The sequence below is a fragment of the Chenopodium quinoa genome, unplaced genomic scaffold, assembly GCF_001683475.1.
Source record: "Chenopodium quinoa cultivar QQ74 unplaced genomic scaffold, ASM168347v1, whole genome shotgun sequence".
Classification (NCBI taxonomy): Eukaryota; Viridiplantae; Streptophyta; class Magnoliopsida; order Caryophyllales; family Amaranthaceae; genus Chenopodium; species Chenopodium quinoa.
Genome location: NW_018742393.1, coordinates 687,222 through 709,248, shown reverse-complemented (window position 1 = coordinate 709,248; position 22,027 = coordinate 687,222). Strand labels below are relative to the sequence as shown.

Here is a 22,027-nt window from a genome sequence, read left to right as displayed (position 1 = left end):
TGACTTGACTAAAGGTGTCATTTTGGATTTTTGGGTTGGACTTAGTAAGAACATGTTGGATCTGGTCTACTTTAAGATTGAAATATTTTACTATAAATTATTGTGATCATAAGAATTGAAATTTAAATCAGTCATTTTTTGGGTCAATCGGGTCAGGTTTTGACACCTCTACTTGACCAGCATAAACTTCGTATGTATTACCAATTTGCTAGGATTGACTTAAATATTTAGTCACCAAATCGACTTTATCTTTGAGCGACTCATGAGCTTACTAGCCACAGCCGGTGAAGCCAATATCCAATATGTATAATTAGGATTATAAAAGACCATAATAACCAAGAAATGATCCTTTTTTTTTTTTTTTGACAAGATACCAATAAATGATCAAAGATACTAAAAAAAAACTGTACATTGCGATACTTTTCTAATCAAATAGTCTTCAGAAAGTTCTTGTCCCAAAAATAGTTTCGTACCTTACAAACAAAAAGTTTCTTAAATAGATAAAATGGCTGGCTATGAAGCCATTCTTCCATCTACTATTTCCCACATCATGTTAGTCCCAATTCTCTCAAACAAGGAGCCAAACTTCCATGAAGTAATGATAAAAGGGATCCAAAAACTTCTCATTTCATCCATGATTTCCCCTCTCCCCTTTTCGCTTGTGAAATTACTTGTACTAATCAGTACAATCAACAAAAAACAAACCAATTTACTCACTCATCTGTTTCCACCTCAACAACCTACAAAGTTGTGCACAATCATTTACCTGGCTTTTCAACGTCTTCCTTTCTCTTATGCGACAAAAATCTCTTTTTCTCCTTTTTTTTTTTTCCGGTTATTAATACTAATGGAATTGAAGTCTCTCCTTTAACCCAAGCAGTCACCACAGCTAAACAGGTTGAATATGTAAACCAGGATCTAAGTTCCACAAAAAAGCCTATATGTAGTAATTAATTACAGCCCGCCAGGATTTCCGTCTGACTTGGCTTCAGTACGGATATAGGTGAGGCCACGCCCTGCAGTTATGTTTCCAGGAACTGAAGCCACACTCTCCACTGACGTTTGCTGGGTATCCCGCTTCCACTGCATACTCCTCATACCTGGTTTAACAGGCGGCCGTGCTCTATATGCACCAGGAAAAACCCTTGGAAAGGGAGCTTGTGCAAATCTAGGAACGGCAAATGGAGAACCACGAGTAATACGAGGCCACATCATCACAGGGTTGGCTTCTTGCTGCACAGAGCTTTTCTTCATAACCTGAATAGACATATTTTACTTTAAGAGCATGTACAATAGTAATAGAGTAAAATCTAATGCTAGGTTTTGCTTCCAGTTACACATATGCATAACAATTGGCAAACAATAGAAAATTGTCAGCAAATCATAGTAAATCATATTTTTCCCTCAAAAAAAAAGATTTATAATCATATCCACACCACTTATTTCGTGACAAGATTCTAGGTTTTGATGATTCCATCAAACTCACAGACAAGGAAAAAATTAGAAATACACAAGGCTGCTCGAAACATCTAATCAAGGCCCCTGAATTAAGAGAGCAGGGAAACACAATGACAACAAGTGTGTGGCTGGGTAACATCACAAAAAACAAATATCAATTAAAAAAAAAAAAAAAAACACTTTTTAAAAAAAGTAACAGAAAATGACTACATGAAACAGTACTTTCTACCTATACTTAAATTAATAATACATTAAAAATTAGAGGAAAAGGGCGACCCCCATCCATCAACAAGCACCACCAAATTGCTACTGAACCTCAGCATTTATATTTATACAGTGCCAACACATTTCCCCTATCCTACCCAATGAAAATTAAGACTCTTTTCTTTTTTATTATAAGAAGAAACCAGCAGATGCATCTTCAAGACCTCACGAAATAAATTTGAACCTGGATTCTAAACCAAGTGCCTAATTTTCACACCTCATCAGCACAACTTACTACGCGTAGATCTGACACTCCACGAGCAAACCAAGACAAAACACATTCATCTAATCACTGTCACTCATATTTAATTATGAACCAATATCTAAGCTCGATATATTTTTTTTGAGTTTAAAGCAATTGGTCTTCCTGAAAACTTCTACTCTGAATCAACCTGCAAAATTAGAAATCCCCTCACCTGAATTTCACTCATCTAATCTTACCTTATTAGCCTTAAACTTATTTTAATTAGGTAGTGTTTTCTTCACCTGAATTTTACTCATCTTATTGTATCTTACTAGCCCTAAACTTATCTTACATGAACATACTAGTCGTTATTGTATCATATCTGACTTGTGAACCTTTAAACTTCACCTACCTTATTGAACCTTATCAGACCTCATTAGGACTTATAATTGGCACTATCCTATTAGCTCTGAACTTATGTTATCCTATCTAGACTTATCAGCCTACAGCCATTCCTTATCTAAATTTGTTAGCCAGGACTATAATAAGTGAGGAAAAAAAAAGGTGAGGAGAACTCTTTGTAGGTAAGGACTCATCATACTCAGCAAAAAGATGATAAATTTTGCAAGTGGAAAAGAGGACTATAGCCTGGAATGTATGCCATCTGAAGTCATGAACTGCTCCCATCAATAGTCAAGTTATAGAAATAATGATATAACCACAATATCACACCAACCCCTTAATACTACACTCACTCTCAAATCATAGTAATTAGTCACCAAACAGCACTGGATTTGTGGGAAAATAAACCCACCTCTCTCTCTCTCTCTCTCTCTGGCTGGGGAAGGGAAGAAGCACCCCTACCTCCTAAGCCTCTACACTCATTCACTCATCTTAACACTAGTCAATGATGTAATCACCTAGTAATGATTTGATGACATCACCTAGTAATGGTGTAAACAGCCAACTCAAATCACCCCCACTCCTCACTCTTATGTAATACTATTATTACTGGTTTTAAAGTGCAGGTTACTTGTCATTATTTATTTCTAACATTTTACCTCCATAATCTTGCTAATTGCCATAATACAAATCAGAGAAAACGTCCAATAATACCATTACCAACTTCCACTAAATCATGGTAAGTGAGAAAAAAAAAAAGAGAGAGCGATAATACTCCCTCTATTTCAAAATAAATGCCTCAGAGTATTCAATGCAAAATTTTGACCGATAGTATCTTTAATTATCAATAAGTAAAAATTATAAAATTTGATATTCACAAACTATACATTGAAACGATTCCAACAACAAGTGTCCACATGATAAATTTTTTTTTCTTATACATTAATCATTAACATTGGTCAAATTGGATTATGTGACTAATGCAAAATGTCAAATCAGGGAGTTTATTTTAAAAAAAAGGGATTACTAAAATAATATAGAGTAATATAAGTAAGACTTGATAGCAACAAATCAAACAACATCTAGATCAATGTATGCCTTACGCTTAGGCGCTAGGTGATTAGGGTAGAGCGGCTTTTATACTCTCAGCGAGGTGCACCTTAGGCGAATGAGCTACACTTGAGGCGCAATTGAGGCACATCTAAGGCGCACACGAGCAAAAATTTTTAAAGTGAGGCGCGTCGAAGCGCTCCTAGGCATAGCTTTCATCGCCTCATTACGCCTTAGCCTTTTTATACACTAATCTAGATAACACTAATATCCCTTATCAATCATGACCATATCAAGACCTATCAACTTAAGTTTTCTTTCAAATAATTCAAGACATCATGGAGTCAAACAGGCCAAATGTTGATTTAAGTCCATGTGATTTTGAGGAGTGCAACCTAAGAAATTTTGTCACAAATAAGCTTTAAGTAAAAATATAACCTCAATGTTATCATACCTAACACGTTAAAGGATATATAAATCACACGGATGGGAAGTAGGAAAAAATCCTAATTCTATAACCTTTGTAGTATAGCAAAAGGTTAGGTTCTAAACCTATTGCTCAATGACACAAAAGGAAAACCGTACTTAAAGATAATAACGTCTACCACTATATTTGATAATGTCACAAACATTGAATTATAAGCACTCGGCATTTTAGGCAGAGAGAGACAAGAAATCCACAAAGCAAGCTCCAAGCTATGCTTGGAAAGAAACAGTCTTGGGTATCCCACATGGATACAAAGCATAGGTATTATCAGCAATATGTAGGAGTTTTGGGGGAATCCAGAGATGCATTTGTGTTTGACAACTAGACATATCAGCTTCTAATATACAAGATTTGAGAACTTCCAAGTCAAAATTGTAAATATGAGACCCAATAAGCAAAGCTAGTGAACTTAACTATTTACAAACAAAATAGAATAAAGGAACAAACTTAGAAAAAGGTTTTAAACCTACTAAATTATGCAAGAGATGGGTTAGGTTATATCTTCCTTGAAACCAAAGTATGTTATCCTATAACTGCAATAGGAAGGTTCAAAACACCCGAGATATATTAAAGGTGACAACTAAGTAGCTAAGACAGGTTGCACGAGAACGGGTGACACGGATACGGGAAAACGTCAATCTAAAACTAGGGGACACGGGTACGAGATATTAAAATTCATATACATGACCTACACTTAGAATCATAAATGCAAATATTACAAAATTATCAAATTAATCAGCGTAAAGTGCTTGCCTAATTGATTTCGTTTTCCACTCTAGTTCTATATTGTCATTTGGTCCTTTCATTAGATCACAATATATCATATTAACAATATCAAAATACTCTTACAGTTCACATATAACAATGAGCTATTTATGAAGGCACCACTATTATTTAACTATTACCTTATCTATCTTACTTAACTTAAATTTTCTCGTTTTAAAAAATAAGTTGAAAAGATAAGGCGACGTGTCAAAAAGCACAACAGATCGTATCACAGCAGGACACGGTCCGAGACGTATCGTCGTGTGTCCAACGAGTGTCAATGTCTGACACGGTGTCCGACACGGACACGGCAGTTGGGTGAAGTGTCCATGTACCCTTACTAAGACATTTAAGGTCATGATTTTAAGTAAATATGGTATGTCGTATGCATAAGTAGAAATTATTCATAAAGTTCATTTCTGATCGTTATAAGGGGGTGAAATACCGCTACTGCCAAAAGAATCCACAGATTTTAATCTCTAAATTGACCATTTGAAAAGTGTTGAGTAATATCTTCTGCCATTCCATATAATTCGAAATATATTCAGCTCTACACAGAAGAGTAGAAAACCTTTACAGACAGATGTATAACAAAACAACTTGCCTTGATGATACGCGACATAAAGGATGTCCCATCCAATGCCAAAGCATTATCTGCCGCTTCTTTTCGCATGAACTCCATATAAGCTGACCTGCTTCAGCAACGTGGATTAAACTACTCGTGATAAGGAAGAAAAAAAAAGTGTTCAATTATTTAAAAAACAACTTAACAAGCACGCATCCTCACCCTTTTGGATGTCCTGTTGCGGCATCAGTTAAAATTATCACCTTCAAAACTTCTCCAAACTTGTTGAAATGCCGAGACAGTGTGTCCTTGGTGGCAGCAAAATGAACCTAATGAAGCATCAGTTAAGAAATCAAACATGTACGAATTTCCCGATCCAAAAAAGTGATACTGTACCACCACTAGTTGCACAAAACTTACATTATTGACATAAATTGTACGTGAATCAGCATCTTCCAACGGAAGACCAGTCGAATACGGCCCTGGTAGTGGAAAATTGTCAGGCAAAATGTAACTACATATATTCAACAAAGAAGGCAGAAAGGAGTCATATCTCAGTCAAGAAAAGTAGAAAACTAACCAGGAGCAGTTGACCCCACAGTATTCTGGTTTTCTTTTTGGGTGTCTGCAGCAGGTGAACCCTGATATCAATGAAATTGCAGCTTATAAATTCCAACTAGTCAAGATTAAAGCAAATGAGCACAGAAAATAACTGGGACACACACACACACACACACACACACACACACAAAAAAAAAAAAAAAAAAAAAAAAAAAAAAAAAAATTACATTTCCATAAACAGTGACTGAGTTGCTATTTTCCTTCATTAATCGAACGTTTGAATTGCTAGCTCCAGTGTCAATCTCCTGTGTGGACTTTAGAGTCTCTACTCCTGGTTTCTCTCGTGCTGCTTGGTAATGGTGTGGTTTCCAAGTATTTACATTCACTGAGATATTCACAATTTTATGCTTGGTATTAGCCGCAGAAGCTGGTAATTCTTGATCTTTTCTTTGTGATTGACGTGTCATTCCCTCAGTATTTTGGGCAACACTATAATGCACCCTCAATGAATCATCGCGTTTAGCAGAAGTGCCGGTTTCAGAGACATCAACTCCTCTGACATCATCATATCCTTCATTATCAGATGCAGAATCAGATGCCAGGCCGGTGCTGCTGTCCATCAAGGATGCATTCACATTGTGTTGTTGAATGTTATCTCTAGTTTGAAGATACCTTTGACGTGAATTGTTGTGAATATCAAAATCGTCATATTCATCATCTTGGACAGCAGGTTCTTCGAAAAACGATACTTGATCAGAGCTTCCATCACCACGACTCAGTCTGTCAAAGACATTTCCAGTTCTTACCCTTTTGACATCATTGGATGCATCTTCAACAGCTTTAATTGCAGTTGCCATAGAGCTTTGCAACCTTGTCACTGACTGTAGTCTCTTATGATTAACTTCCTCTGTCAAATTTCCAGTGGGCGTAGAGACCACAGAGCGTAGTCGCTTTCGTGCTGGCTCTGATACAGAGTTGGAGGATCTTGTAGTTGCAACTGCTTCTCTAACAGCAAATTGAAGTAGCCTTCTGGGTGCAGCAATAGTTGCTCGAGGTAATTCTCTCTGACCAAAATGAATAACTGCATCAGGAGAAGTAGAAAAACATAAAGCATAGTGCAGGCCTTCTCTACCAGTTAGTGCTATAACGAAACCCAACCATAGCGCAGGCCAGAGACATTGCTCAAGCAAAATCCATATAAGCACAACAAATACATGATACAAGCAGACAACCTCCAAACAATTCTTTTTTTAACAAAAATAGCTCATTAGAATTTCAGTTCAGCTTACAAGTTTCAACTACAAGGGTATTATGAAATTCTCTAGTTCTCTAAACTCAATAAAACACCCAGCACCAAAATTAAAATGCCTATACAGCAAGTAGAAACAGATTATGACTAAGAGAAAAAAGGGGGAAAAACATTAATACAAACAACATTAATCACCAACCTTTGGCCGAGGATGGTCATCAGGACGATTTCTTTTCCTATGCACAGTACGTTGCGGTGAAACAGATTGCCTGGTATGCAAAGCATTGGGATAGGTTTTCTCTTCATGCTGCATATTATTGGTAACAGAGCTTCGGATAAGAGAAGGTTGAAGGTTATCTGTCACAAGTGATTTCCAATCCCTATTGTGCCGGCTTCTAGAGGTCTTGCTAGACTTTCCTCTATCAGATTCTGAGACTGGGTGACTGGAATCATCTTTACTAGGCTGCTCAGGTTTAGCTTTTGCCACCTCATCTGAACAAGATTGATGAGATCCTACATACTGGTCCAAGTAAGTGGCAAGATGGTCCCAAAGCCTGCATAAGTAGGGAAACTCAATCATTACATAGGTTGAATTTATTCTGCTGGTATATTCTACATACGTTTATAAAAGTACAGAAACATTACCATGTAACAAAAGAATCACTCTTATCGCCCAGAAAAACATCCAAGTCCTCCTTGACTTCCTCCTTGCGCCGGCCATTGCCCAGTAGAACAATGACATATTTCTGTAAGTCCAAGCAACCACATATAACAGTGAAAAAATAAATTAGGGGATGTCCCATTTACTGGACTATAGATTAAAGTAAGCCATATATGGTTTGCAAGTCACAGCTTACATGATTCAGAGACTACTTGTCAAGTGAAAAGCTAACTAAACTGAGACATATGCTAAAGCAATTCCTTTGACTTAGCCATGTAAAGGGTCTAGAGTACAAAGAGAAAAAAAAAAAAAAAAAAAGGTCTGGTGATGCAACATCCAATACCTACACTACCTAGAAAATTTCAGAAAATTTCGATTGGATGTAATCATAAAATCATAATTCAATCCGGAAAAGAATAGACACCTATGTTTTCTCTTGCAAAGGGGTTCATTATCATCCATTCTAACAATGGTTTTTTGCAAATGGGTTCAGTACCATTCATTCTAACAATTGTCTGCAAAGAGGTTCAATACCATTCATTCTAGCAATGGTCAATTGCAAAGGAGTTCAGTACCATTCATTCTAACAATGGTCGTTTGCAAACGGGTTCAGTACCATTCAATGTAACAATGGTCAATTGCAAAGGGGTTCAGTACCATTCATTCTAACAACCCCGAGATCACACTAAGCAATGGTAATAATCTTTTGAGTTGACGATATAACCTAACACTAGTACACAAATTGCAGAGATAAAGCAATTAAAAATAATCAAAGATCCGAAAAAGTTATATAATTCAATCAAATACAATCCATACCACGAGAGTATCATCAACATCATCACCCATGTAGTCCTTCAAAGTATCCGCCAATCGGTCTGCCAATTTTACGGCTCCTTCTTCGCTAAAAGCAACCCTAAATGTGCGTTCCCCATCTCGATTAACATCTTCCATGATAAAACCCTAACCGATTATTCTTTGCAGATATCTATGAGCAGAAGCAAAAACCCTAGAAATTCCAGATAACAATCAACAGAGAAATTCCCAATAATTCGTCCAAAAACAAATCTCCAAGAATCAATCAATTTTTGAATAATAATTAGAGTTTCCGCTAAGATAGGTACTTCGTATGTTGAATTGTGAGAAGAGCCAAAGTTTCGAGCAAGGAATTCAACGGTTGAAGAAGAACGAACCCATCAACATGGGATGGGATACCTCCAGAAAGTCTGGAAGAGCGAGGAAGCTTTTGCCTCCTTGTTGTGGTTGAGGTTGTGGTGGTGTAACTTGTGAGAAGAATGCTGGATTTAGGTAAATTAGCGGGCGACGTTGCTCCTCTAAAAACAACAATGTTCACCAAGGGGTGTATGTGTCAATTAACTTATAAGTAATGGCTATAATGGCAATTGAACGGGTAGGCATTAAGGGGTCGTTTGTTCGCACAATGTAAACGAAATGGAATCAACAAAGGGAAATGAGAGAAAGGAAAGCTAATCCCTCATTTTTGTATTGTTGTTTGTTTTACATAAACATAGGGAATCACATTTGCAACCACCACTACTCTCCTCCTTCTACAACCAGTCAACCACCACTACCCCTTAAATCTACCATTCACCTACCACCACCACCAATTTAGCCACCACCCTCCTCACGACCTGCCACCGTCTCCCCCGTCGCCTGCCCTGGCCACGTTGATTCCCTCCCCTCTACTGCCGTTGATGCTCTCTTCTCTCTCAATTTTTATTTTTTTGGGGTGGTTTTGTGGTGGATCTAGAGGTTTTGGAGATATGGGTGGTGGTTGTGTCGAATTGGGTTAGGTGGTTTACACAAAAGGTGGGTTTTCAGGTGGGTTTGGGTCGATTTTGGTGCGAATGTTTTCGGGGAGGGTGGGTTTAGGGTGTTTTCGGTGGGGTGGTTTCCAGGGAGGGTAAGGCGAGGTAAGGTGAGGCGAGGGTTTTCGGTGGTGGGTGAGGGTGAGGCGAGGGGTTTCGATGTTGGGCGAGGGTGAGGTGAGGGGTTTCGGTGGTGGGCGAGGGTGAGGCGAGGGGTTTCGGTGGTGGGGCGAGGGTGAGGCGAGGGGTTTCGGTGGGGTGGCTAGCTGTTTCGGTGGTGGGGAGTGTGGTGCGGTGGTGGCTGGGTGGTTTTGGGTAGTTTCGGTGGTGGCATCATTATGTAGACGATTTGTTGGTGGCTAGGCGATGGTTTTAGTGATGATTGGGCGATGGTTCTAGTGGTGGTTGGGCGGTGGTGTCGGTGGGCAATTGGTATTTCGAGGGTGGTCAAGGTAGTTACAAGGTTGGTCAAGGTAGTTGGGTGAAGAGGAGTTAGGGGGTTAGGGTGATTCCCTTGGGGGTGGGGAATGAAAATAGAGGAAAATGGGGTAATGGGAGGGGTAAAGGGAATGATTGAATTTGCCTATCAAACATCAACAAAGGTATTCATGACAGTTGATTCTCTTTCCCTTTGTTGAATACCCCCAACCAAACGGCCCCTAAGTTGTTTGACACAACAACCTTCACAAAGTTATTGTTAAATGAGAGCGAGGGATAGCTCAAGTGGTCAAAGCTACCCTCCCTCTTCCAAGATATTGCTAAATGAGGTGTTTGATGCAATAGCCTTCACAAAATTATTTAATTTTTATTACCAAAATACAAACAGGCCGAATGAAAGGCCTCTGTGTTTGTGAAATATGGAGTTGGGTTAATTATGTCGGTCTAAGGTGTGTTAAATATTTGTAGAAATTAAAACTAATCATCCTCTAATTTTTAATACATAAGTGACTCTGAAGCTAAGCTACCAGGCCTTTAACCTTTGACAAGTTTTCGATCACCAACTATAGCTACTGCTTTTGAGTCAGTAGTTGAGTGCTTAGTTGTCGTATTTATGCACATCAGCGATTACATGTAATTGCACCTAGACCTAGCAAAACTAGCTCATATCCAATTATCCCACATAAAGTATCCAATCCGAGATCAAACTAGACCCAAAACGACTAACACTATGTTTAAGCTACCTTCATTTTAAGCAAGTGCAACATCTAATTTGCAATCAACTTCAATCACTAATAATCATTGAACTCTTACACTAAAAGGCAATAGTAATAAAAAAAATTCAATTTTAATTAGTAAGAATAAGTTTTATTCATATCTTTATTCATTACAAATCTATCTTAATCAACAAAAACAATTTCACTTCAATAAAATTAGGTCAACTGAAATGAGCCTAAGTGAGAACACTATTAGAACACAGCGAGTAGATATCAATAAACACCATTGAAGCACGGACACCATTGAGCTAAAATTACAAATTAACAAATCATTGGTATTGATTCATTTTAACCTTGATATCTTATTTTCCATTATACTCTGAAACTTGTCCAAAATGAATCAACTCAAAAAAAAACTAGGCTATAATCTTGATAACATATGAAATAATACTTCGTACAATAAAATAAAATAAAATAAAAAATGCGCTACAAAATCAGAATATAGAGATTGACCAAACCCCATCCTCTTCTAAAATTAACCTGATTCGAAACTAACAGATTGTGGGATATGCTGTGGAGTATGTGGACCGGGTCTAGCTAACCAAAGCACAGCCCAGGGCCTTTAACTAGATTAAGTACTATAAAAATTTGTTAAGGTGCTGGATATAATAGAATTCAAACTGATTCGAGTATGACAGTGGCTAACCAAAAATATCTTCTGTGATAAATGGATTTTCACTGTTGATACAGGCATCAGATGAACATTGGAACTGCTCATAATTTAGCTGTCTCGCAGCTTCATAAACAGCAATGCCTACACTGACAGAAAGATTTAAACATCTGACATAGGTTTCCAGCATAGGAATTTTAATGGTTGCACCTCCATATGCTTCACTTCTGCAGTCATCGAGCGCATCAGGGGGTAGCCCACTAGTTTCTGATCCAAACACAAGCCAATCACCAGGTCTATATGTAAAGTCCTGCATAAACAGAGACCAAAGCTTTAATGATGCCATAAAATTTTAGTACAAAGCCCAGAAATTGAAAGAATGTCGACATTTGAGGGATAGTATCTCCACATATTGAACCCATATGCCTTCTTGAACTACTTCCAGACACAAGTTTATTTATTCATTTTATTAAGTTACTTACAAGAAATAAGATCCAATTACATTGTGTATGTATTGACAGTAGATAAGGTAGATAATAGATCTGCTACTTTGTCCTTGTAAAGTTATTATTGCTCTATTAAGAACATGAGGAGTAAACAAACAACACCACCACCACCACCACCAACAAAAGCCTTAGTCCCAAAGTGATTTGGGAAAAAAGTAGTAGTCATAAAGCTTAAAATGAAGTAGGTTATATTCCTTATCCAAAATTATAAGCTTTTTTTACAAGAGGTCAAAGCATTTAAGTGCAAAGTTTAATCAAGAAAGATTTCTGAGGGCAAAGTATCAACAACTAGAACATGTAAAAGCTATAGAAACCAAATGATTTTGTTTGGTCTTGGTTTCAGCCTGTATAATCAATAAACCACATGACAGTATGTTTCATTATTGGCTTTTTATTCACATTAAGGATCAAACATCAAGCGGAGATCGAGGGAAATCTTGGTAGTGACTTTCCCATTCCAAAGGCCACACCCCAAGATCTATTTTCTACCTCATCACAGATAGCCATCGAATGGGTGAAGCGGATGGGTTTAAGAAACATTTGCAGTGCTGTGGCACTGTGGCATATGCAGACCCAAGCAATCAAACCTTACCCACCAAGAAACTATACGGGAGTATACCAAGTTCAACCAAAAAATAGAATATATAGAGCTCCAAATATGATAGTAAAAGGTTATAAGGATGCATTGCTAAAAGTTTACACGTAAGTACTGCTTTCACAAGAGATCATTTATTCAGATAAATCTAGCATGATCAAGAGAAGAAACTAATAAACTATACCAGTTTATTATAATACTTACTGAATGTATTGCAGTCCCCCTCTTAATGAAAGCCAGTAACCGTTTCTCTCCATCCTGCATTGATAGGTAACAGCCATGATCAAGGAACAAGAAAAAAGGGGAAATAGATAAGGATATAAATGGAAAGCATCTTACTTGAAGTGAGAAATAGGTTCGAAAATCAGCCCAGGAAGGATGCACTTTGACAACTACATAACTTATGCTACAGTTAAGGGTATGTTACCAAGTGTATACACCTATTATTATGAAAGCATAGCTCCATCAAGTATCATATATTGTGGAAATCTTAGATGAAGATTATGAATTATGGTATTAAAACATCTAGCTCCACTCAAAAAATCAGGACTAGAAATTTGTAATTTGTGATATGCAAGTATACAAAAGATGAGTATTGTGAACTAGCGTGGATACGGCCAATAATCCAGTCCAGCACGCTTGAGTTTGGCATCATCTATTTTAAATCCCAATGGCTGTAGCACAAAAATGAAATTGATTATAATATTAAAAACAAATTAGCACAACCACCAGTAATTAACCAAAAAGCTATACTTCACCTCGACAAGGTGTAGTTTAACACCTGATGCAGCACAAGTTCTGGCGATGCACCCGGTATTACCAGGAATCTACAAGCCAGACACAGAGTTTTAGAGACAAATACCCTACTCAGTTTAGGTTGATTGAAGATAATAAAGAAAGAGATGGTCATAATTTGATGCAAGCTTTGAGGTTCCGTATCAGACTATAAACTGAAATACAAGAAGTAAAGATCAGAGTTTTGAACTCCACACATCATTGCTCAGGCTGATAACCAATTTAAGACATTTAGCATACTACTCCACAAAATAAAATACTAAATCCGATTAATTATGAAATTGTTTGGATTAAAATGCATGAATCACATGCATAGCCAGCTCACTGAGAAAAACTGTATTTGGAAGTTAATTACAAGAGCTAAAGATAACAAGTACAGAATACAAATTAGATTTAGCCGTCCTTGGAGTAGACACACATTTGAGGCTTAGACTAAGGGTGTGTTTGGTTTGATGTAAAATGTTTTCAAGAAAAATGGTTTCCTTATTTTCCCCATTTTCCTTTGTTTGGTTCGTGAAGGGGTGAAAAACAATTTTCCCAATGATGGAATATAACACTCTCAATGCTAGATAACATTTTCCTTTACAAAACAAAGGAAGCCTGATTTTCCTCCCTCCTCCCTACCTCCTTATTAGTTTCTTCTCATCTATCTTCACTTTTCCACTCCTATTTTTAATTTCTCTATAACTTTTCTTGTAAGGAACCAAAGTACCAAACAAAGGAAAACTAATTTGCAATTGTATTTTTCCTTGAAAATGTTTTACATGAAACCAAACAAAGCCCTAAAATGAAAATACAATTTCCCTAGCATTGTTTGAGGCCTCCAATTCAGGTTTATTGATTGATGAATGAAATGAATAACCTCACTACTGAATCAATTGTCAAATTGATAATGCAGTGCGGTTTGGACAAGCAATTACTAAAGCGAAAACTATTAAGAAGATATTAACAATCCGGCATCTCTCCATTCTGGAAGCAATTGTCACTTTTCAAACTTTGATGGTGCAATTCAGACAAGCAATTACTAACGCGAACACTAATAAAAAGAAATCAATAATCAATCCGACATCTTTCTCCGAAAACAATTGTCACATTGATAATGCGATTATGACCAGCAATTACTAAAGCGAAAACAAATACTTCGTAAAAAGAAGTCATCATCAATGAGTTAGGGAGTAAGATACCTGAGGAGACACCAAAACAACCTGAAGCATATTGTTGGAAGGAATTGATTCTGTTGCCGGAGCAGCTCCATAAGGCAGACCACTTCCAGGAACCTTTTCAGCTGTAATATATAAAACACAATTCATCATAAATTTGACATTACAATAAAATATATAGAAAGAGAAATATTAGTACATTACCAAGAGTAGAGAGTGGAGAGAATCTGGAAGCAGGCGCAGAAAACGAGAGAGGCGAAGGAGAGAGGAGAAGGTTGTTGTTGAAGCGAGAACGAGATAAGGAGTATGACGGAGGTTGAAATCGGAAATGGATGGATGAGTGGTTGAAGGTAGACGAAGACGACGATAAGCTGGATTTGCAGAGGATATGGATATGGTTTAGGGCTTTCAAATTCAGCTTTACTACTCCGCTGCCGTCCATTCTTTTTCTTCTTCCTCTTCTCTCTCTATCTTAATCCTCACTCCATAATCCCGCGCAGCAACCTCTAGCTACGGCTCTACCCAATCCATAATCCCGTGTAATCGTAGGAATTTTCTTACTTGTAAGTGGTACTCGATAATGTTTATTTTTCTTACCTTAATGACATGTTTGGTATGCGGAATTAAGGGTAAAGGTGTTAATTTGGGGGTTTGGATTGGACTTGATGAGATTAGGTAACGTCTAATTTCAACATAAAGTTATATTAAATATTGTGTCTATGCGAGTCGAATCAAATTAGGTTTTGGCACTTCCAATTAAGGGGTGGAAATGGAAATATATATCCCGACATTCGTTTTTTTAAATAAATGAGGAATGAACTCTCACCCAAAACGTATCTCTATTAGAGATTAAATCCTCAACCCTAGAATTAGAAGATTTTTTCTTTACCACTAGGCCAACACTTCATTACCACGCTATTCCCTTTGTATGTTTTATTTCTGAAGTAAATTGTCATTATGAATTGCATTTATTTTCTTCAAATTTAGGCTTTTTCCCCCAATGTTTGATACTTTTTTCTTAACAATTAATGTAGAACAATTACTTTAATATTTCATCCAAGCTAACAATGGATTTACATTGATGGTGGGAATCCTAAATAGATTCAATCACTTACCTCTAGCATAATCTTATGACAATTAGGATAAGTACATACATGATGTATTCACTATTCTTTCAAGAACAATTCTTATACGTGTTTGTGAAAACTTGTTGATTTAATTATGAAATTGTCACTTTATTATCAAATAGATAAATTGAGACGTATTCTAAATTATTAAATTGATATTGTATTAAAACAATTTATTTAACTATATTATACAAAGTACTTCACATAATCTAAAGGAGAGATTGTGGTATTTACCTAAAAAGACCTTAATACCCTTCTGGACCCGTGTTCGTTGCCCAAATGCCCACGTGAGAAACGGTGCAAATATTGGCTTCGCATTCGCAAGTAGAAAGGGGCAAAACAAAAGGAGAGAAAAGAAGAAGAGAGGGTTTAGTTAGGTGAGATAGGAAAACAACAAAGAAAGAAATGGGGGGAATTTACGGGACAATAGTGGAGTCAATTGAGAATTACACAGGGCTATCACCAACATCATTCATCATACTAATGGCGGTAACAATAATAACATACAAGATTGTTTGCACCATGTTTGTAGCAGTGGATGATTACAAATCCGTTGAAAAAATGAAGGAAATATTCGAAGAAGACATGAAAAGGGAGCCAGTTCACCTGGGTGAGGTGACAGAGGAGCAGCTCAAAGAATACGATGGTTCAGACCCAAAGAGGCCATTGTTAATGGCAATTAAAGGAAACATATATGATGTATCAAAGGGTAGAATTTTTTACGGGCCGGGCGGGTCTTATGCTATGTTTGCTGGGAGAGATGCGACCCGGGCTTTGGCCCTCATGTCTTTTGATCCCCAGGATCTTACTGGTGATATTGATGGTCTTAGTGAATCTGAAATTGATGTTCTTCAAGATTGGGAAAGTAAGTTTATTGAGAAATATCCCAAAGTTGGTGTTTTAGTTAAGGAGGAGGTTGTAGATTCTAAGAAAGCTGTTTAAGAGGGATGTAAAAATCTTTATTTGATATGTGATATTGATATCTGATGTCTGATTCAACTAGCTTTGATGAAGAATGTATTGAAATTATGGGTCTGATGTATTAGAATGTATTGACATTGTCTGTCTTACTGTGTTAATCTTGCATCAAAATGTGTTAATTCCAATTTTTCTGGATTACTTGTTGACTTTTTAGTAGTTGGTAATTGCTAATTGGTATCATATATATATGAATATAACATTTTAATGAGCAGTCTTTGGAAGTTTATTTTGGTTTTGGATTTAGTAGATAGATTCAAGTCATACATATCAAAGCGAGAAACTTGCTGTTGTGAATACAGGTAATTTGAGAGACCATAGTCTCTAGCTGAACTATTCTTTGAACACATGATGTTGGGTTACAGAAACAAATGCATTGTAGCATTGAAACAGAAACAAATTTAACCCTACCCAAACAAACAATTTACAGTCAACTTGGCGAGAAATAGATTCATCATATTACAGCAGGATTAGCCACTAAGAAGAAAAGCAAGGTAATATCTTTTACCTTTTGACAATGTAAGACATCCATTAAATTAAGGGATCTTCTGGATGTCAGATGAGACATGTTTAGGACTATGTAAGACATGCAGGCACACTGGAAGAAATAGGTGGTAATTACTCTTGCAGACACTAAATCAACATGTTTACAAATCTTCAAGTATCTGACCCTACTGTTATTTTTTCTCCTCCTTATCAATCCTGTAGTCTTGGTCACTCTGATATGCCCTGAAACTGAGCACAAAAAACTTAACTCTAGCTCAAAATTTGTGCCCTGAAATGAGTTTAGTTTGGTAGATCTCTCATCTAGAATAAGGTAGAGGCACAACAGCCGAACAGTATGTCATTAGTGTGCTGTCTAGACTGAGTTCCTTCCGCCCATAGTCTTTAACGCAGATTCGCAGAGGCCATCTTTCATCTGTATTCTATTCTAGCAGCTTTTTTTTAAAAAAAAAAAAAAATTACTCATGCTATTCTACTTGCTTATTATACATTGTCACCATATATTTAGAATTGTAGACCACTAATCCAGAATGAGAAAGAGGCAGGGTGTCGTGTGGACTGAGTCCTTTCTGAAGCAGTCTTATAACACAGGGTGGTCATCTCCCCTCTGTATTCTATTCTAGCTATTATGTTTTCCTTAAATGCTTGCTGTTCTACACCTCTACTTGCATTTACATAATCACACTTTTTTATTTGTTTTATTAAGGTGGCAGCTTGCAGGTATCAACTTGTATTTGACTGCTTATATTTCTTCCCTCCAAATATGTTATGAGTACTAATCCGGTTCCATAATATTTCCATTTCAGAGATATTCATCTCTATAACAATCCTCTTACTACTGGTTGGGAAATCTAATTCCTAGTTCTCCACATCACCACTTATATTTCTTGGTCAGTTTGATTGGATGCAATATCTTCCTACTATAGTTTTTCAAATGGTCTTTTGTGAATTGGATACTCCTTTCCTTTGAGGCAATCGTCAAGGAGTAGTAATTTTCCTCATTTTTTCCTTTATATTGGAGGGAGTGGTTGCTGCTTAAGAAAAGCAGCCTAGGAATATAACTTGGTCAGAGGGAGATACCAGCAAAGAGCTGTGTCAAAAGGGGGACATATGACAAGAAAGGGGTAAGTGATCAGGTAAAGGGAAGGGAGGGATGTCAAGTTATAGTAGTTGGAATCTGTATGGGGGGGGGGGGCTAAATCAGAAGATGGACTACTCGTTCAAAGCCTTTTTGTGGATGATATCATAAATTCCCTTGAATTTATGCAGACACATACTATAGAGGTGCTATAGGAGCAACCGAGCAATGCTGATCTATGAAATTACCAAACGCCAAAGATCTTATTATACCTCTCGCTGGTTGGAAGATTTGCATGGCCATGCTTATAACAACATTGTCATCATGGTTATTAGGAAACAAATCTGACCTGGGTTCCCTCAGAGCTGTTTCCAATGAGGATGCTAGAGTTTGCTAAGAGGGAAGGCCTTTTCTTCCTAGAAACCTCCGCTCTTGAGGCTCAAAATGTTGAAATCTCATTGCTCACAATTCTTACTGATAATTATCATGTTGTCAGCAAGAAAACTCTTGTTGCTAATTATGAAGCTGATGTTTAGTATTTCTACCTTCTTACTGGAAAGCTAATTCTTTTTCCTGGCCAGGGCCAAGTAAACACTACTGCTATATTCAGCTGTTTCATGACTTCATGATTGATCATCTTCAATTTTCCATAGCTGACAGGCTGACTCATTTTTACGTTTGTTTCCTATAATGGTACAAGACTACAAACCCAGTTCTGCACTCTGCAGGTACTGCATTTTGAAGTTTTCCTTCTTTTGATTTCCTTTCTCTTTCAGTCACTTTTTTGCATTTGATTAATTTGTAGACAATGAATTATTGAAAATTTTAGTGAGAAAATTAATATGTGATGAAGTATATGTATCCATGTCCTGTGCCCATATGTTATTGCAGCAGCAAGAAAGGAACATATATGCTGTTTAAATTATTCTTTTTTATTGGCCTTTGTCCGGGACTTGGGAGAGAAGGATATACATTTATATCACAATCACATACAGATTTACTATGTCTCCACTAGTGTCTCTGTTGAAATCGGGCTATCATTACTGAATAGTCAGGGGGTCCTTGTTGAGACTTGAAAGGTCTTGAAACTATTTACATCAAAGTTTATTAGCAATGATTTTCAGTAACTTTGCCTTCCCTAGTGTCTGTTAAAGTCAGGCTTTTGATTACTAAAAGGTTAGGGGGTCCTAGTTGAAAGTAGAAACTATAAACCTCAAAGTTCATCAGCAACAATTTTCCATCATGCTGTTTTGAATTACTATTTTTACTGACCTTTATCCTTTGGGACTTGGGAGAGAAGGATACTCGCACATTTCATTATACGAGATAGATTATAAAGTTTAAAGGATTTTCATGAAACATGTGTAATGCAGAGTGAATTGAAAGGTGTGTCATGAAAGGAGAGCGCAACCAATGTGGTGATCCACTGTAAATCCCAGTGCATAGCCATAACTGTTGTGACAAGAATTAAAGTCATCCCATTGCAATAATTCTTTGGGATCATCCCATTGCAGGAACTGTCTGCTGTCAGGAACGATTTGTAAAATAACAAATGATAATGAACACCTTATTATTGAAATAATCATCACAGTCAAGTACTCAACTCAGGGTGTACAAACTGAGATCTCTAAAAATTAGCAGTAGCGTTAACCACTGGCGTGAACAGTGTTGCACATGCCAGGATTCCTTGCACACCAAAGGGGTTGAATGGGCTCAGCCCTGACCCCTCTTCTCACCATCCTATACCTCCACTCATTCAACCTATCTGTGGCTTCTGCATACCTCTTCTTACCAGTGTCATCTCGATTCCCAGACCAAAGAGCCTCAGCTAATGCAGAAGCTCGAGGCCACAACCTGGAGTCAAGGACAGTTGGGTCAGCTTGTTCAGACCAAAGTGCCACCTCCCCTCCCAAAACCAATTTCTTCTCCTCTTGAGTGAGTCCATAAGTAATGTCATAGTTGTAGATTAGTTGCCACGTCTTGAAAGGGCCACACCACGAACCGCCATTCCCCTGGTCAGTACCTGGTGGCTGATTGTACTGGCTGTCATTCCCCACAAAGCTGCCATGACCGCAATCCAGGTAGTAGTAATCAGCAGAGGAAACGATTGTCCTGTATCCAGAGGAAACAATGCGTTTTGTGTTTTGTGGACCACCATTCCAAGTTTGTAATATGGTGTGCTCCGGGGGTAGAGTTGACAAGTCTTCCACCTTGATGGCAGAATCCAGAAGAACATCCTCCCAGTATATAGAGGTTTTATTGTGGGAGGCGACATAGGGGAGGGTGGAGTTGATAAATATTTGAAGCAGGTGGGAGAGCCCATTGTGAGCGCTGCTGTAGTTGGATAGGAAGGCTTGGATGGTGGGATCTGTAGTCCAACATCCGGGGATGACCTCATCTCCGCCGCTGTGGTAGAAAGGGTCAGGGAAAAGGGAGACTATGTCCTTGATCACCTTTTTCATGACTTGGTACGTCTTGGGGTGGAGCGGGTTGAGTTGACCACTTCCAGGTTCAGAAGCAAGCCTGTCTGCCCACTCTGATCCTGCTGGCCACCAGAACATCCCTGAGCATGTTACTATCTCAGGGTGCGCTCCTGCCCATGACCCTGTATGAGCTGCATCATCACGAATTCACCCACCACAAACACACAAACGGTTGATTCAACATTCCAGTACATTTTTATTATTGGTATGGTATAAACGAACTGTATAAGTGTATATGCAGTTATGCACTATATAATTTTATTCAATTTGTAGAGATACCTGGAGAATCTATCTCTGGAATAACCCGGACGCCATGATCAAAGCCAAATTGGATGATTTCAGCAACATCAGCAGGAGTATACTGCATAAAGGGCCCGTAAGAGCCTTTGATAGCAAGATCAGGGTCAGAAGGTAAAAGCAGAGGGAAGGAATGGGAGTCAGTGATATGCCAATGGAAAACATTAAGCTTATTCCAACTCATTGCTGAAATAGTTCTGAGAATGTCCTTTACTCCATAGTAATTTCGCGAAGTATCCAACAATAAGCCACGGTGGGCAAAAATGGGGGAATCCCAAATGTCCAAACCCAAAGGTATTAGGAGTCTCTGAAACTGTATTCCTCCCACCCAAACTAGCTGCGAGAACGTCTCGAGACCCCTCATGGCGCCCCATGGCGTTTTAGCAGCCAGAACAGCAGGGCCTGCGCCAGAAGCAGGGATGGTGAGGTTGTAGGACTCATCTACCCCATGCTGCAAGGTAGCTGTAAGATCAGCTACTTTTATCAGCAGCACTTTTAAAGAGCAGGAGGTTGACACCACTACGTCTGGATTTACCAGTGGCGCATGATGTTCTGATTTGATTAGAACTTGGTATCGGTCCGTGGCAGCTACAAGATGAGGGTGGTTTCGAGGACCTTTGATAGTAAAATCAGCCGAAAGGAGGGTCGCTTTCGGTTGCGCCCACCGTAACTTGACTGGCTTTGGCCACACATTCAGTGATTCAACATGTGAATGAGAATGGGACTTCGGCAATTCCAAGGCTGCAAAGCAGCACCACATCCAACCCAGTATATACAGAGTTGTGGTGAAAATTATTCTCATCATCTCTTATTCTCTAATTCTCTAATTCTCTATTCTCTGCATCTTTTTTGTTGCTCCATTTAAAGGCTTCTTTATAATCTATCTACAACACGCTTTCCTGACGATTGCTGTTTTACAATTCAAGACAGAAGGATAAGCATTCGTGTTTCCTTTTACGACTCGTACGGAATACAAGTATTAGATTTAGTGAACTGTAAAACATCGCCCGCAAATTCCTACATAAAGCCCACAAAATAAGAGTGAAATGACACTTTTGCCCTCATACTAAAAAACACACAATTTCTCTCTCTACTCTCTACTTCCACTTTCTCTCTCTAAATTATTTCCAGAGCTATGTCGAGGCGGCCCGGCAAGGAAGTGGCGGCACCGGCGGTGGGCGGAAGGCGGTTTGCCGGCCAGAAGGTAA

General features: G+C 38.1%; 4 protein-coding genes across 4 annotated transcripts; 1 reads left to right on the top strand and 3 right to left on the bottom strand.

Moving 5' to 3' along the window:
* Positions 1-324: 324 nt before the first annotated feature.
* On the bottom strand, positions 325-8,992 carry LOC110702483 (nucleolin 1-like). The gene is made up of 9 exons (XM_021880200.1): positions 8,463-8,992; positions 7,631-7,731; positions 7,185-7,539; positions 5,964-6,800; positions 5,756-5,816; positions 5,596-5,657; positions 5,398-5,504; positions 5,215-5,302; positions 325-1,257 (listed from the first exon to the last, which is right to left on the bottom strand). Exons 1-9 carry the CDS (start codon positions 8,595-8,597, stop codon positions 955-957), a joined length of 2,049 nt encoding a protein of 682 aa, XP_021735892.1. The 5' UTR covers positions 8,598-8,992; the 3' UTR covers positions 325-954.
* Positions 8,993-11,028: 2,036 nt separating this feature from the next.
* LOC110702473 (putative tRNA (cytidine(34)-2'-O)-methyltransferase) lies at positions 11,029-14,933 on the bottom strand. Its single transcript, XM_021880187.1, has 7 exons — positions 14,557-14,933; positions 14,377-14,477; positions 13,156-13,224; positions 13,013-13,071; positions 12,737-12,797; positions 12,602-12,655; positions 11,029-11,606 (listed from the first exon to the last, which is right to left on the bottom strand). Exons 1-7 carry the CDS (start codon positions 14,792-14,794, stop codon positions 11,328-11,330), a joined length of 861 nt encoding a protein of 286 aa, XP_021735879.1. The 5' UTR covers positions 14,795-14,933; the 3' UTR covers positions 11,029-11,327.
* An 853-nt stretch (positions 14,934-15,786) lies between these two features.
* On the top strand, positions 15,787-16,598 carry LOC110702464 (probable steroid-binding protein 3). The gene has a single exon (XM_021880176.1). The coding sequence runs from the start codon at positions 15,885-15,887 to the stop codon at positions 16,419-16,421; it is 537 nt and encodes a 178-aa protein (XP_021735868.1). The 5' UTR covers positions 15,787-15,884; the 3' UTR covers positions 16,422-16,598.
* Positions 16,599-19,576: 2,978 nt separating this feature from the next.
* On the bottom strand, positions 19,577-21,801 carry LOC110702454 (beta-hexosaminidase 2-like). The gene is made up of 2 exons (XM_021880164.1): positions 20,802-21,801; positions 19,577-20,653 (listed from the first exon to the last, which is right to left on the bottom strand). The coding sequence occupies exons 1-2, from the start codon at positions 21,622-21,624 to the stop codon at positions 19,686-19,688; spliced, it is 1,791 nt and encodes a 596-aa protein (XP_021735856.1). The 5' UTR covers positions 21,625-21,801; the 3' UTR covers positions 19,577-19,685.
* Positions 21,802-22,027: the final 226 nt, after the last annotated feature.

What these genes read in the sequence shown, in the direction of transcription:
- LOC110702454 (XM_021880164.1), bottom strand. Translation starts at nt 21,624, where the DNA reads ATGATGAGAATAATTTTCACCACAACTCTGTATATACTGGGTTGGATG. An exon ending in TCCAGAGATAGATTCTCCAG is followed by an intron (nt 20,654 to 20,801) that starts GTATCTCTACAA and finishes GTGATGATGCAG; the next exon opens with CTCATACAGGGTCATGGGCA.
- LOC110702464 (XM_021880176.1), top strand. Translation starts at nt 15,885, where the DNA reads ATGGGGGGAATTTACGGGACAATAGTGGAGTCAATTGAGAATTACACA.
- LOC110702483 (XM_021880200.1), bottom strand. Translation starts at nt 8,597, where the DNA reads ATGGAAGATGTTAATCGAGATGGGGAACGCACATTTAGGGTTGCTTTT. An exon ending in AGTGATTCTTTTGTTACATG is followed by an intron (nt 7,540 to 7,630) that starts GTAATGTTTCTG and finishes CTACTTATGCAG; the next exon opens with GCTTTGGGACCATCTTGCCA. An exon ending in GCAACAGGACATCCAAAAGG is followed by an intron (nt 5,303 to 5,397) that starts GTGAGGATGCGT and finishes TTGCTGAAGCAG; the next exon opens with GTCAGCTTATATGGAGTTCA.
- LOC110702473 (XM_021880187.1), bottom strand. Translation starts at nt 14,794, where the DNA reads ATGGACGGCAGCGGAGTAGTAAAGCTGAATTTGAAAGCCCTAAACCAT. An exon ending in TTAAACTACACCTTGTCGAG is followed by an intron (nt 13,072 to 13,155) that starts GTGAAGTATAGC and finishes TTTGTGCTACAG; the next exon opens with CCATTGGGATTTAAAATAGA. An exon ending in GAACCTATTTCTCACTTCAA is followed by an intron (nt 12,656 to 12,736) that starts GTAAGATGCTTT and finishes CTATCAATGCAG; the next exon opens with GATGGAGAGAAACGGTTACT.